We start from the raw sequence: 15870 nt of genomic DNA on the forward strand, positions 1-15870 counted from the left end.
TAAGTTAATAACATGAAGACTTCAAAGAACTAAATTAACGATTCAATATTAAAAGGCTATTTATTGTCATTCTCTATACTTACAAATTCAGATTTATATGTGATTTTAAAAATTTAAGGTAAATCTAAAACTTTAACTAAATATATATTATATTTTTCATTACTGTTTATTATAATTTAGTTTCGATTATCGGTTACTCTAACCAAAAATTATTTCATACTCACAATCTATTTAACTACCATACATCGTACGGGTTTTAGGACTAGTATCATATATATATATATATATATATATATATATATATAGTCAAAAGATAAAATGGTAACCAAAAAATTGTCAAAAATGCGAGAACTAATATTTGATTAAAAGGAACAAGGTTAGTATGGTCATTTTATAAATAGAATTAGATTAACTTAAAAATGAAAAATAATGCCCACCTGAATCGTTCCCCACTTTAATCTCTTTGCAGTTATCACCATTCTTTGCAATTATCACTAAATAGCATTTACACAAAAAAAAAAAAAAAAAAAAAAAAAAAAAAATCCCTTTTTTTCCCATGAAATTGGAGCTACAACCATATGAGTTACTAGGATGCAACCTATGAATCAATTTTTGGTGTTCAAAATCATGACATGATCGAAGGTTCACATACATACATCCATTTCATACTTCATATAAATACATTGATTATGGAGCCTATGTTATTACGTTGATATAAGATACAAATATTACTAGTAATATATTAGCTTGATTTATTTTATCATATAACTAATTGAGCCCTGGAATATGTGTGACTATAGACTATTGAGGATTTATAATTGATTTGTTAATTCAAGTCACTTTAGGTTCTAATAAATTCATTTTGCTATGTTTTTTAGATGAGAATCCTATCTCTGATTAAAAATGGTAGTGACGTAAGTGCAAATATTGTCATGAGGTTCAAGACAACCATGATATACACAAATGTGAAGTCAAGAAAAAGGACGAAGCTGAAGCCCGGGTTGCAGCTAAAAAGCAAAGGGAAGTAGAGCACGGTGCATATTCAGTTTGAGCCGTTATCATTTACATCTGCTTTTCTGCTATATTGCTATTATTTTCATTTCGAGATTTTTGTTTCATTGACATTTGTTTTTCTGTTAAACTCATTAAGTTATCATTTTTTTTGTCTTCATACCTATAATAGACTATGAATTGAGTTACTATTCATTTTCATCAATAATACTTGTTACCATCTATTTCGACACCATACATGCATTGTTATATATAGCCTAATGTTTATGATCTAGGTTTCCTAACATACGCACTATACAAACACAGGTGCACACCAATAAACATATGTACTAACCGCTCAAGAGCAATACAACACATATGACTCCAAGTTTACATAGAAACATGTGTACCGCCTATTGCTTATCAAAATATATCAACCATAACTTAAGAGCAAAATATTAACTGTTAAAACAACACACATGTACAAACCTTTTAAATTTTAAAGGCTTTCAACGTATTAGATCAATTTCATAACATAAACAAGCAACATCCAGACGTGTAACATATTGTCTTTAAAAAAAAGTGATCTTCAAACTAGGCACGGTTGCAAACATTACATACACTTCAGATAAAAAAGACTAATACCATAAGTAACTAAATTTAAGTTTTTTACTTGCTCGATTCTTCTTGTCATAATCTTTAGCAGCTGGCAGAATCCCTTCCCGCTTGATATTGTGTTCTGGTCATTAGTTCCAGTGCATACTTCTTTCGCAACTTAGCCAACCTTGTTTTCTGGGTTTTACCTTCGATCTCCATTTCACAATCCCACTTTGCACCAGTTTCTCCCATGTACGGTCTCATATGCTACATCAAAACTGTTGCAGTCAACTTCACTTTTAGTTGTCTGCAACTTAATTTCAAGTATCCAAGGAAGTGCACTAACAACTCACATACATTTGGCATTTCCTATGTGCTTTAGATATTCCAAAAACACCTTGTGCTGCATTTTAAAATTTAGAATCCCTAACTCGTCGTCCCTGTTCCCGTTTGATCCCTTCGTTCATATCTTGACACAATGATAATTCTTGATCCCTTCGTTCACATCTTGACCCAATGATAATTCTTGTATATTTGTATACATTGTCACAGTAACATTATTATCATACGGGTCTAGGATTTAACAAATAAAAAAAAACCCTAATAACATGTGGACCATACGAATGTAATAATAAAGCAAAGGAAAACAAATTTATAAGACATTCACGTAAATATGTTATGTTTGTGGAGCACATGTGTTTGGTCTAACACAAACCACACATGATAACGACCGAACTCATACGTAAATAGTCATAACACATATGCTTAGTGTACAACATAAAATACATGCTATACGTCGAAACACATACGTAAAAAGTCATAACACATGTGTACAGTTTCAGTCACCTGTGTACACCTCATCGTGTACACAATTAATAACTAATATTACATCTCATTAAGAAAAAAACACCACACAAACCTACATAGTAAGACACATGTATTCCAACCTATTCACACATTCTTATTTTTATCATGTTTCTATGAATATGTGAGCAGATGAATACGCATAATAATGTTTATATCCTTGTATCTATGAACATGTGTACGGGGATAGACTACGTCATACAAAACACATAACACTTGTCCATACATCAACACACCGAAGAACAAAAAATCCTACATAACAAATCTGAACATTATTGACTAACCAAATTCATAGAAACAAGAAAAAAAAAAGTAAATTTAGTACTACATATAGAATGGTTAAGCTATACTTTCATCGGATTCACTATTAGATCCGGTTAAATCGCATGAAATCCACATATTTTTTCCATTAAAAAGTGATTTTGTTTTAATAATCACATGTGTCAAACCACATGAATCGAACAATAAAGTTTTTTTAGGTTAAAAAAAAACCTCTTTTACTCCTCATCATTAAAATCCTGTATTTATACCTAAAATATACTCTTAGTAACAAAAATACCTCTTTTACTCCTCATCATTAAAAACCCCACAGATTTTTTTGTTTCAATTGCTGATTGTGTTTTGATTTTATGATTGGAATGAATCTTCATAGAAGGGTTTTTGAGTGTTTCACGGACTGTTCTTTGGGGCTGTAATTTTTTAGGCTGATTGTAAACTAGTTTTTGCTTTTAATAAATGTTTTGTTTAATATTTTTTGTATGCCGATTATAACCTTTATGCACGTTCCATGGTTTCAATGGAAGCGTTATTTACATAAAAAGCCATTATATATTATCAACCATTGATTTACACAATTTAATGGATGAGATTTTCGCAGTTCTTGACCTTTTATCAGTTCTCACAATAACTGTCCTCTCTCTCTCTCTCTCTCTATATATATATATATATAGGGTGGCAATCAAATGAGAACCAACTTAAAATGAAAACAAATGAGAACACTTAAAAACTACATTTTGATGCATTAAAAGTCCATAAAACTGACATAGTGCATAACTAATTATCATTATTTAAGTGTTTAACAATACATGGATCCGTCAAAATCGGAAAAAAATTACGTTTTTTGTTGGATGCATCATTTTGATAATTATCATTATTTAGTTTTTATCACACTTTTTCCCCTTAGAGTTCTTAACTAATATATTGAAAACTTTTATTTATAGTTTTTTCTTTTCATTTTTTATTTTAAACAGAAATTAAAGGATGAATAATAACTGCATGCGTGGCGAATTACTATTCGGCCACTACACATACTCAACCACTAATTGAATTTTGTCAAATCACACCCCGTTCGAGTTTTCAAACATGGTTACTTATTGGTTTTTGCACATAATTTTCTTTTGGATTTAACCAATGTATTGCAACTTTTTCATTATCATGTCCCATACCATTATATATGTTGCCACACAAACACAGAGCCAATATGAGGGCAGTGGGGTCAGCTACCCCCACTCTAATTTTAGTACAATGTAATTTTTCAAAAGTTAAAAGGTATATTTATATTTTTTTTCTAAAGTAAGAAAAAATAAATAAAAAATAAATACAAATGTTACCTTTGTGTCATAAACTTATTCTTTGGAAGTCATTAGTCATCGAAGCATTAGATAGATCTCTCGATTGGAAGAATAAAAAACTTGGTCTTTTTTGATTTTTAATAGAAAAAATGAAGATTGGTTATAAAAAAATCTTTCCCTGTTTGGGTGTGTAAATATGTAGTACATTGTGGAAATTTTATTTTCTTTCAAATAATTATATATATTTATCGCAAACAACTAATTATAATAACCATAATAGTTATTAAAGAAAGATACATATACAAGCTAAAATTTTCTAAGAAGTATATTTTTTGGGTTTCATGGATTATGAGTGAATACGTTTTCGTTTAATAAAACTTTGTCCGACACGTGTGGTTTTTATTAATTAAAAAAACTGGTATTTTTAAATATGAGTGTTACACTCGGTATGACGAACAAAATTCTTTTGAAAGCTTATATTCTATTCTCGAGTTAGGACCCATTTTTTTTAAACTTTCTCGGGTACAACTCTTATGAATATGATAAATAACTTTTAAAATTACCCCCTCACACAAATTTTTGGCTCTGTCTCTGTTGCCACAAACCATTATTTAGTTTTTATCACATTTTTTTCTTATGGTTTTTAAATTGAAAACTTTCATTTAAATTTTACCTAATAAATTAGTTAGGTGGTTGATGGTTGAACCAAATAGATTAGAATAATGCAATTGTTTCAACACACCAATTCGGGGGCAGAATTTTACTAGTTAAGAATATGTTTGACTCAACTAAAAATATTTTCTCAACATGTAACCATATGTAAGTCAGTTGAGAGGAAAAAACTGGAAGGAAATCATTGCAATAGAAAGTTCACATATTTGACCTTCACAAATTGACAAAGACTCACATGATTAGTTTGATCATTTACTTGAAAGAGAAATGATATAATGACAAGCAAATTACAAATAAATATTTACTCAATCCGTCGTCTCATTCAAAGTGTCATGTTTTTGAATTTTTAAAGTTTAAGTTTTACAACTTTGACCTTTAATATATAACTTTATTTGTGTTAGAAAATATTTGATGAAATTTACATGAATTAATTGTATTTTACTAGTGTTTTCATTGGTATAACTTTCATCAAGTTTTATTTAACACAAAAAGTACATATATTTAAGGTCAAAATTTATAAATTAAGACTTTGAATATTTAAAATAGGACATATCTAGTGAGACGGAAATAGTATATTAATACTTGTCATATGAGACAAACTAATTAAATTGATATTTTTGCTTTAATGTTTTTCTCTCCATATTTTGTTGAAGCAGCTTGGTTGGATCAATGATCATGCATTCGATCTTCATTCAATGCAAAAGTTAGAGGATCTTTTCTACCATTTAAGTAAAATGGAAGCTCTCTACTTATGTAAAGGTAAGGTCTCCTTCTCCATACACCGTCGAAGTATTAGGGTTCAAAACTCACAAAAAACAACACTGGGCAGTTTCTTTCTTTATAAAGTTTTAAACTTTGATCATTTCTAATTAGTTTGTCGACTTTTAAGAATAGATAGTTGAAATGGCATTTATATCTCGTAAGTTTTGTGCAAATTATGAAACCAACAAGATTATACGAATTTGAGAACTAGTTTATGCAAAACCGAGTAATTACGTGACTTTCCATTTCAAAACCAAAACATCTTCGAAAAACTTATAATTAAACAAATAATGGTTGTCATAATCCCATAATTATAATATGGAAAATCCCAATCATTACCTCCCTCACATTGAACCTTTAAGTCCCTTTGAGTCAAAAGAATAGAAACCAAAGCCTCAAGTCCCATGACTCTTTTTCTCTACAAGAGATCGATTGGCATGTTTCATGCTTATAACTGCCATATAAAAAACTTAGTATAATTTGCTATTACAAACGTCATATAGAATCACGAAGAATAAACATTATATTGTTTTTTTGTCATATGAATATATATGCTACTTGTCTCCATGCAGTTTGAAATAATATTATAACTAATTCCAAATACTACTCTATAAATACCCACATGAAATGCTACAATCTCTACACCACAACAAAAATACAAACTACTACACAATGAGCTATTCACTAGAATTACTTGTGCTATGTTTTTCTCTATTGTTCCTCACTTACACATTTACCCGTCGAACCAAATTCAAATCCAAGACAATAAACAAAGAAGCCCCGGAACTCGGTGGCGCATGGCCAATCATCGGACACCTCCATCTACTCGGTGGTGGCGACAAGCTACTCTACCGTACACTAGGTGCCATGGCAGACAAATATGGGCCAGCTTTCAACATTCGGCTAGGAACCCGCCGAGCTTTCGTGGTTAGTAGTTGGGAAGTAGCTAAAGAATGCTTCACTATAAATGACAAGGCCCTTGCTTCTCGGCCCAAAACTGCGGCTGTGAAGCATATGGGTTATAACTATGCGGTTTTTGGTTTTGCACCTTACACGCCCTTTTGGCGTGAAATGAGGAAGATTGCAACCCTTGAACTTCTCTCCAACCGACGTCTCGAGATGCTTAAAGATGTTCGGATGCTGGAGATAAGTTCGGGGATTAACGAGCTTTATAGAAAATGGAATGAAAATTCTTGTGAACCGGTTGTTGTAGGGCTAGATAAATGGTTAGAGCATATGATGTTAAATATAGTTGTGATGATGGTAGCTGGTAAGCGGTATTTTGGGGCTGGAAATGGTGGTGATGCTGAGGCCGAAAGATGTCACAAAGCTATCACTGATTTCTTTCGTTTGATTGGTATATTTGTGGTATCGGACGCGATACCTTTTCTTTCATGGTTGGATTTACAAGGTTACGAGAAGCAAATGAAACAAACCGCGGAAGATCTTGATTTAGTACTTGGAGGTTGGCTTCATGAACATCGAAAAAAGAGGGAATTAGACTTAGAAGGAAATAAAAATGACGTAAAGGATTTTATAGATGTAATGTTGTCGCTTGAAGAGGATGGTCAACTATCTAATAGTGAGCATGATGTTGATACTAGTATCAAATCTACATGTTTGGTACGTTTTATTTACACATTGACTGATCTTTTTCTTGAATTATAGTTGTTATAGCGCGCTTATTATGTTTACGCACGATAAATCTTGTAGGCATTGATTCTTGGAGGGAGCGACACGACTGCTGGGACACTAGTTTGGGCAATCTCATTGTTGGTAAACCATCCAGATGTCCTACGGAAAATGCAGCAAGAGCTAGATGACCAAGTAGGAAGAGAGAGACAAGTTGATGAATCCGACGTCAAAAACTTAGTATTTCTTCAAGCTGTAATCAAAGAAACATTGCGTCTTTATCCTGCAGGCCCGCTTCTAGGGCCAAGGGAGGCAATGGAAGATTGTACCGTAGCAGGGTACAATGTAAAAGCTGGGACGCGGTTGATAGTTAACATTTGGAAGCTACAAAGGGATGAGAGAGTTTGGGATAAACCAACAGAATTTCAACCTGAAAGGTTTTTGAGCTTAGCTCATGAGAACGTCGACCTAAGAGGACAACAGTTTGTGCTGATGCCTTTTGGGTCAGGTCGACGTTCTTGCCCTGGGGCCACATTTGGGCTCCAAGTGCTTCATTTGACATTGGCCCGTCTTGTTCATGGTTTTGATTTGGGTCAACCAGGAGGTGTCCCAGTGGACATGACCGAAAGCCCTGGAATGACTATTCCAAAACTCAAGCCGTTGGAAGTCCTCTTGACCCCACGCCTTCCACGTGAGCTCTATGGTTAACAAGTCAAAATTTTGAAATGATGCTTAATGTTTTCTTTTAAAACAAGAATCCGTATATTGTGATAGTAAAATAAAAGAATCTTGTAATGTAACAAGAATTCGCTATGTAAACTCATCTTTTGGCTTTTAAATTTTTTGGCTTTGATCACCAATATATAATCCAAATGTTGTATGCACAATTCATATATTAATCTTAACTTTTGATCTTGACTTAAGTTTGTTTCATAATTCAACAATATTTGTATTACAAATAATATCAATTTCAATTCAAGGTGTAATGTTTTAAAACTATATATACAATTTCAAGGTGTTTAGCTCAATGCAGTTTCCTGCACACATCATATGGATGGAAAAGATCAAACATATTCATATATATATGCACTATATATACTTTTACAGAAAGTAAATATATTAGAACTGGATACACTGATACAATAGTTATTATAAGAAAAGATATGATACACACACGAATAATCCAAAATACGAACTTCCATTTATGTTTGTGATAAGCGTGGGGAAACTAGGACTTCAAGTGGAGTTGCCTTAGCATTGGTCATCCCAACGCTCGCGGTCATATCAACTGGTTCATCGTTTATAGTCGACATCTCAAAATTTTGTAGCAAAGTGGCTAAAATTATCGGTAACATTTGAAGCGAGAAACCTATCCCAGGACAAGACCTTCTTCCAGCACCAAAAGGGATCAACTCAAAATCGGCCCCTTTAACATCCACATCCCTATGGTTTGGGGTTAGAAACCTCTCGGGTTTAAAATCATTTGGGTCCGACCATATGTTTGGATCACGGTGGAGCTTCCATATGTTGATTAATAACCAAGTGCCTTTTGGGACATGGTAGCCGGCTACGGTGCAATCTTCTGAAAAGGCTCTTGGACCGCCTAAGAATGCAGCCGGGTAGAGTCGCAATGTTTCTTTTATTATAGCTTGGAGGTATACAAGATTTTGTATATCTGACTCATCTACTTGTCTACGTTTCCCCACTTGCGCATCTAGTTCATCTATAGCTAGTTTGAGAGTGCGGCGATTGTTGAGTAGTAGCGAGAGTATCCAAGTAAGCATGACAGTAATTGTATCTACGCCTCCCATGATAAGGGTCTGCAACAGAGTATATCAATATATATAGAGTGTTGGCCCTTCGGATCATCTCAGGCTTTTAAATCAAACACGTCTAATGAACAAAACTCATGACAGACAAACTCACACTTTTGTATATATATACTTAATTTGGTAACTTAAGAAATTGAATCGGAGCTATAACGAATTAGGTTCTTTTGAAATTCAGAATATTGGAATATGACGTTTTGGATATATATAAACCAACAGTACGTAAAGCACATAGAGCTACAAGCCTACAACACATGGAAGAAAAGAAAATGTGCATGTAAAACAAAGGTGCATCAATCAACATTAACGCAACTTCATAGAAAATTAACCTAGCTCAAATGTACCCATCACCTATAGTTCTAATTGGAGAGCTTTGTCAAAGAGTTTTTTCTTACGGAACTACGCAAATCCCCATCATTCTTTGTCTTTTTATCAAAAAAATATCAATCATGAATTGCATCAGTCAATTATAACAGTATATCACATATATTTTCTATCATTTGGTGATGCTTATCCTAAATGACTAAAGATCAAACTACGGATTGAGATCTTTTAAAATTTAAACGTTACCAATGGAGTAAAATATATTATCTGTTGGTAGACTCATTTTTGAAATATTTTGATTAATTGGGAACTTTAATTTTTTAGGATTATAACTTTAGAGGATCCATATTCCGGGAGGACATACTTACCATGGAGGTGGCTTTGATAGCGGTATCCGCATCATAACCTTCCAATTTCTGATCTTCTAATGCCAACATCATCACATCGATGAAGTCATTTTCCTTTGTAGACTCACTAGAAGAAGCCCTTCTCTTTCGATGCTCATCTAACCATATCGTGACCATGGAATCGAGTTCAAAGGCAACTCTTTTCATGGACTTCTCAACACCACCTAAATCTAACCAACCTAGAAAAGGAAAAGCATCTGCCAACACAAATCGTCCCGTGTAATGAAACCATTGTCTTAATAATTCACTATCAACACCTCCAGTGTACCGTTTTCCAGCCACGATTCTAAGCATTATATTCATACTCAAATCCCAAAACCATTTCCTCATCTCCACCAACACTTTCCCCTTTCCATCTCTCTTCTCCTTCCATAGCTCATATATGCTTTTAATAGAGTTTTCTAGCTCAAAATCTCTAACATACTTAAGCTTCTCGAGCCGACTACTAGACAACACCTCTAAAGAGACTATTTTACGTATTCCACGCCAATAAGGTCCGTATGGAGTGAATGAAAAAGAAGCATAGTTGAGTCCCATAATCTTCGCGGCAAGGTATTTGGGACGGTTGGAAACAATTACATCATGGGTTGTGAAGATTTCCTTGGCTATATCCGAGCTGCTCACCACTAAAACTCTACGTATGCCAAGCCGGGCCACGAAGATCGGGCCATATCGGTCAGCCATGGATGCCAAGGCTACATGAGGAAGATTAGTTGAATCACCAAAAAGTTTTAAGTGTCCTATTATAGGCCATGCGCCACTTGCTTGAGGTGGAGTACTAACAATGTTTTTAGTGATTTTATAATAAATGAATAAGAAGGAAAAGAGGATGACTAGAATTATAGATATAACTTCAAACATGAGAGTGTTGATCATATACAAATTATAAATCAGAACTTGGAATTTTTGAAATCCAAATGAAGACCACAAAAGATATTCAAGATAGAATAGTGAAATTGTTTTTATAGAAGAAGAATGTACGGAATATATATTTATGGGGAATGAAGAAAATCCACCAAATTAAGTCCGAGTCGTGTTTATATCTTATTTGTTTTTTGTTAACACTCGATTACTTTTTCTAAAAGTACAAGTAATTCTTAATACTGGCTTCTACAATTTATGGATCTAAAAGTACATTTAGGATGTTGAGATGGACAGTCTTATCTTTAAGTAGAAAGACTCGATCTTAATGTGAAAAAACTTATTCTTATTTCTACCTGGATAAATAAAAAAACATCCAAACTTATAAAAAAAAAAAAGTGGGTACTGTTTTTTTCTATATTTTTTAATGTTATAAAGTCACATTAATAATACGACAACTTTAAAATTAAGAGTCAAAGCTTCGGGTGGCAGCAAATTAGATGCGTCAGATCAATTGGTTAATACCCTTACATCTAGAGATAGAGGTCGAAGCTCTTTTTCTATCATTTATATACAACCTCGAAACAATCTATCTACTTAGGTGGAAGTAAAACTGTTTACATCTCAACCTTCATAAACCGTCAATAATGTATTTATAAAGGGAGGTGATCTGTACACCACTCCCTTTTGACGGTACACCACTAAATTAATTATCTTGACTTTTTTGCCCTTTTACAAACTAGTCCTTTTATTTTACATATATTTTATTTAGCTACTCTCCGTTTCCTCATTTATCCAAAATTCCAAATCCCTAATCCCTAACAATCTTCCTGACGCTGCTCCCCATTTTTTCTTGGATAACATTCCATGGACACATAGGTACATCTTAGTCTCTTTCTCTCTTTTTTTTTTGTTTATAAACTATAATACATATAAAACATATGTTTATTTGTGTCTTCCAATTTCTCGTTTCCTTGGTGTCCATCCATGTATCGCCATATTCATGTTTAATAATTTTGATTCTACAATTTTATTTGGTTTTTTATTCTTCTAAATGCTGGTGTTGGTAACTTCATTTAGAAACAATAAATCAATTTAGTAAAAGTAGATTATATTTTTTTTAAAGGCTTATGGAACATCGGGATTGAAGTGCTTTGATATCTTATGATTGGAGATCGATGTATGTTTGCGTATGATGTATTATTATGAGTTTTATTAGTAAAGTTGACTAACAGTAGTTATTTCGACTTGCATTAACAAACTAAGTTCATTAACTATCTAAGAAAAACATTGTCAAAATATGATATTTTGCTTGTATTTTATAGAATCCCTCCATGGACTCATCAAGGCCTTTAATTGAAAACGAAGATCGTTATCTAACAACATCCAAATTTGAGTCGTGTGAAGCTTTGGTTAAAAGTGCGCGAGAATATTATTATACAAAAGGATATGGTGTATCTATCCGTAATTCTAAAAAAGACAAGTTTGTCACGTTGCAATGTGATCGCGGTGGTTCTTATCGAGATATTCGTGGTATTCAAGATAAAAGACAAAAGAAGGCAACAACTCGCTTGATCAGCTGTCCTTTCAGAATTATAGGTAGTAAGGGTGTAGATGGCACTTGGGTGTATAAGCCAAAACACTTAAAACATAACCACGAACCATCTAGTGATATGTCAGGGCACCCGTCATTCCGTAAATTACCACCAGATACTGTACAGACTGTAGAAGAGATGACCAAGTCTGGAACACCCCCAAGACAGATCCTTTCTTCTTTGCGCCAACAAAACCCAGATCTCCCGGCGAACTCTAGAACCATATACAATGTTAAAAGAAAGATCAAAAGGGATAATTTGGGAAATCAGTCAGTCATTGGTGCATTATTTGAGGAGTTTGAAAAGGATGGTTTTTTGTATGATGTTTTACACGATTCAGAAAGGCATATAACCAGTTTGTTCATTGTACATCCCTTATCAATTAAGTTGGCCAAACTATTCTCTTATGCCTTTGTGATGGATTGCACCTATAAAACAAACAGATTTAACATGCCCCTACTTGATATTGTTGGAATTTCATGCTTCAACACATCTTTTTATTCAGGATTTGCATTCTTGGAAAGCGAGGATGAAGAAAGTTATACCTGGGCACTTAAAGCGTTCAAGAATATGCTTGGACAAGGGAGTCAACTTTCGGTTATTATTTCACATAGAGAATTGGCACTAATGAATGCCATAAAAAATGTTTTCCGGACGGTAACAAATCTTTTGTGTGTTTGGCATATCGAAAAGAATGTGTTGGCGAAATGTAAGAAGCATTTTCAACATAATGAGGAGTTTGATATATTCATGGCAAGTTGGAATAATGTTGTATATTCAGTAAGAGAAGCCATGTTTGTGACAAATTGGGTTGAGTTCGAGTTGTTCTATAACGATAAGAGAGAAGCACTAGAGTACATAAAAAGCACATGGTTGCCTTGGAAAGAAAAGTTTGTTAATGCTTGGACCGAGAAGTATTTACATTTTGGTAATCGTTGTTCTTCAAGAGCGGAAGGCGCTCATGCCAAAGTCAAAAAGTATTTGGAAGTTTCTACGGGTGGTTTTAAAGAAGTGAAAGATAAAATATGTCTTGCAGTTGAGCACGAGTTTAACGAGATTAAAATAAGAGTTGCAAGTGAGAAAATTCAAATTCCTCACAATTGCGATATGCCGATTTTTAGAGATCTTTTGTTATCAGTATCTCATTTTGCGTTACAGGAGATATATAAGCAGTATGAAAAAATAAGTAACGGTAACTTTTATTTAAATGTATATTTTGTCATTAGTATCTTTTGTTATCAGTTCATTTTTAGATTGTTACACTATATTAGAACATTATAACCTTTATTACATGTATATTTTCAGGTACAATGACTCCTTGCACAGGTCATTTCACGGCAACTATGAGCCTTCCTTGTGCTCACAAGATCAAAGGTCATCGAGAAAAGTCACTTTCATTGGAACTTGTTCATCCACAGTGGAGGATTAATTCATTGTCCCTGAATACAAAGGATGCCTTAGTCTATGACGGTTATAGCACATTTCATAAGTTGCTTGATGAGTTGGATTCAAAGTACCTAGTGTGGCCGCTTAACAAGAAAGAATTTGCCACTTCAATGATTTTCAACCTTATTAATCAATCCGAGATACTATTTGAGCCGATGGTTCAACGACCAAAAGGAAGACCACCAAAGTCCAAAAAGAGAAAAGGAAAAACTTTTACGACACAAGATCCTTCAAGATTTGAGTTAGTCGAATCATCAAGAACACAGAATCCTTCTAGTTCTGCTTGTTCATTCCAAATTTGCAACGACTTGGTCAATGAGGTTAGCTATGGCCATAATGACAACATCTCATATGATTTTAGTATATATCGTGATGTTTCAAGTGACATTGGACAGTAACTTTTGGTGTCTAAAGATCAAAGTAGGTTATTATGCACACAGATGGTACGAGTTTTCTAGTTTCCTAGCAATAATCAGACTATGTTTTTCATTTATTTACTTTTAAGACTTGTACATTGAAGTTAGATTTTTTGGTGACTTTTGTCTTGGTTACTAGTTTATAATTTATGTTTGTCATTATCATCTTTATTTTTTCTTGTGTTGTTACGCATGTTGCAATTCAATTTTTTTTGTTATTCATGCACACAGCAAACCTGATGTAATGTTTGTATTACGGTGTATTATATATTGGTAGTGAAGTCGACCTTATTCCAGAAAAATGTGAGAAAAACCCTCTAATATATAAATGGTTAAAGTTAAAGGACTAGTTTGTAAAAGGGCAAAAAAGTCAAGATAATTAATTTAATGGTGTACGGTCAAAAGGGAGTGGTGTACAGATCATCTCCCATTTATAAACACTTGCACACTGTTGCTGGCAAAATGGTTTTAGCGTTTCTTTACACTGTATTCTCAAGTTTTTATTAAAAGAAAAGAAAGGAGAAGATTGGATAGGGGAAGAAAGGATAGATAATTACATAAAAAAAAGGCATTCTCGAGTTGAAAGAAAAGAAAAGAAAGTTGATAGTTAAATGTATTCTTGAGTTAGAAGGGAAGGAAAAGAAAGGATTAAAAGATACAATTTTACATTTATAGTCTTGTAGTAATTAAAACCTTTATATAAGTTTGAGGGGTATAATAATAATTTCACCATTTTTCCTTCCAAATCTTGCCACTTTTGGCAAGAAAGTTTTGGGATCAAAACATCCTATTTTTTCCTTTCTTTCCCTTCCCTTTCTTTTAAAACAAAATCTCAAGAATACAAAAACTAAAAGTTTCTTACCCTTTCTTTTCTTATCTCTTCAAAATAAAACTCAAGAATGCACTCTTAAAGTGAAAATCATGCTATATGGAATATGGAGGGAAGTTAGCTAGGCTATTGTCAACCCTTTTTTTTTTCAAGGATTACTTATATCATTTTTTCGAAGATACGGGATGATAAGCATATTTTCTCAAAGTGTCGTCTCAAGAAAATGCTAGTTTTATTATGAGAAAAAAAATAATAGATAATGTGGGCCATGATAAATTTGAGCCAATTATGAAATAAAACAAAAGGATATATAAATTTTTCTTTTAGAATATTATATAAATTATTTGAGGAATATGTGAGAAAGATGTGATAAAGGGGTGCATAAATAGATGGTGTTGATGTGACAGTGACTGATAAGTGGTGATTGGATACATCTAAAATGGTCTAAAAATGATTAATTGTATTCGATTTCTATAAAAATAGGCCTACTATGATATGTTGTGTATCTCAGATTTAAACAAAAATGGAGTAAAAACATGAAGAAAGGTGATAAAAATGTCTCAAAATAGCGAAGGCCGTTATTTTTTTGTTCTGGCCGTAACTTTATGGTAGCAACTGGAAAATCTATATCCGATGGTATTTCATGAAATATTGGAGCCGTAAATTTATGCTCAGACAATACAGTGGGCCGTAATTTTATGGTCAGTGATGTAAAATTACGGCCATTACAAGTTTTGGATGATTTTCATCCAGAGAAGCAAAAAAGCTAGACGCAAATTACGATGCATTTTTATAAACCACCGTAATTTTAATTTTACGGCCAAGTCAGGCTTTTGGTTTTTAACTCATTTTGAGCAGTGTCGAATGTAAATACTTAAGACTATGTAAGGATAAAAATCTACACTATTAGGCATCTTTTTTGGGTATTTTAAGCGAGGAACTCTAGGAAAACACATACATACCATTTAATCATTCATAATCATTTCTTTCACCGTTCAATCATGTAACAAAAATTTTCTTCATCAACAATTGACAAGATGTTAATGGACATGTTTGACTAGTTCTAGGTTATCTC

General features: G+C 33.1%; 3 protein-coding genes across 3 annotated transcripts; 2 read left to right on the forward strand and 1 right to left on the reverse strand.

Moving 5' to 3' along the window:
• Nucleotides 1-6128: 6128 nt before the first annotated feature.
• Nucleotides 6129-7796, forward strand: LOC122609547 (xanthotoxin 5-hydroxylase CYP82C4-like). Its single transcript, XM_043782578.1, has 2 exons — nt 6129-7079; nt 7170-7796. The coding sequence occupies exons 1-2, from the start codon at nt 6129-6131 to the stop codon at nt 7794-7796; spliced, it is 1578 nt and encodes a 525-aa protein (XP_043638513.1).
• A 343-nt stretch (nt 7797-8139) lies between these two features.
• Nucleotides 8140-10649, reverse strand: LOC122608408 (cytochrome P450 CYP82D47-like). The gene is made up of 2 exons (XM_043781510.1): nt 9610-10649; nt 8140-8908 (listed from the first exon to the last, which is right to left on the reverse strand). Exons 1-2 carry the CDS (start codon nt 10522-10524, stop codon nt 8291-8293), a joined length of 1533 nt encoding a protein of 510 aa, XP_043637445.1. The 5' UTR covers nt 10525-10649; the 3' UTR covers nt 8140-8290.
• Nucleotides 10650-11843: 1194 nt separating this feature from the next.
• On the forward strand, nt 11844-13948 carry LOC122608917 (protein FAR1-RELATED SEQUENCE 5-like). The gene is made up of 2 exons (XM_043781988.1): nt 11844-13296; nt 13410-13948. Exons 1-2 carry the CDS (start codon nt 11844-11846, stop codon nt 13946-13948), a joined length of 1992 nt encoding a protein of 663 aa, XP_043637923.1.
• Nucleotides 13949-15870: the final 1922 nt, after the last annotated feature.

The sequence above is a fragment of the Erigeron canadensis genome, chromosome 7 (assembly GCF_010389155.1).
Source record: "Erigeron canadensis isolate Cc75 chromosome 7, C_canadensis_v1, whole genome shotgun sequence".
Classification (NCBI taxonomy): Eukaryota; Viridiplantae; Streptophyta; class Magnoliopsida; order Asterales; family Asteraceae; genus Erigeron; species Erigeron canadensis.

Excerpts from the sequence above, each read along its gene's own strand:
- LOC122609547 (XM_043782578.1), top strand. The coding sequence starts at position 6,129 with ATGAGCTATTCACTAGAATTACTTGTGCTATGTTTTTCTCTATTGTTC. Across the intron at positions 7,080-7,169 it reads GTATCAAATCTACATGTTTG|GCATTGATTCTTGGAGGGAG; the intron begins GTACGTTTTATT and ends TAAATCTTGTAG.
- LOC122608408 (XM_043781510.1), bottom strand. The coding sequence starts at position 10,524 with ATGATCAACACTCTCATGTTTGAAGTTATATCTATAATTCTAGTCATC. Across the intron at positions 8,909-9,609 it reads CTATCAAAGCCACCTCCATG|ACCCTTATCATGGGAGGCGT; the intron begins GTAAGTATGTCC and ends ACTCTGTTGCAG.
- LOC122608917 (XM_043781988.1), top strand. The coding sequence starts at position 11,844 with ATGGACTCATCAAGGCCTTTAATTGAAAACGAAGATCGTTATCTAACA. Across the intron at positions 13,297-13,409 it reads GTATGAAAAAATAAGTAACG|GTACAATGACTCCTTGCACA; the intron begins GTAACTTTTATT and ends GTATATTTTCAG.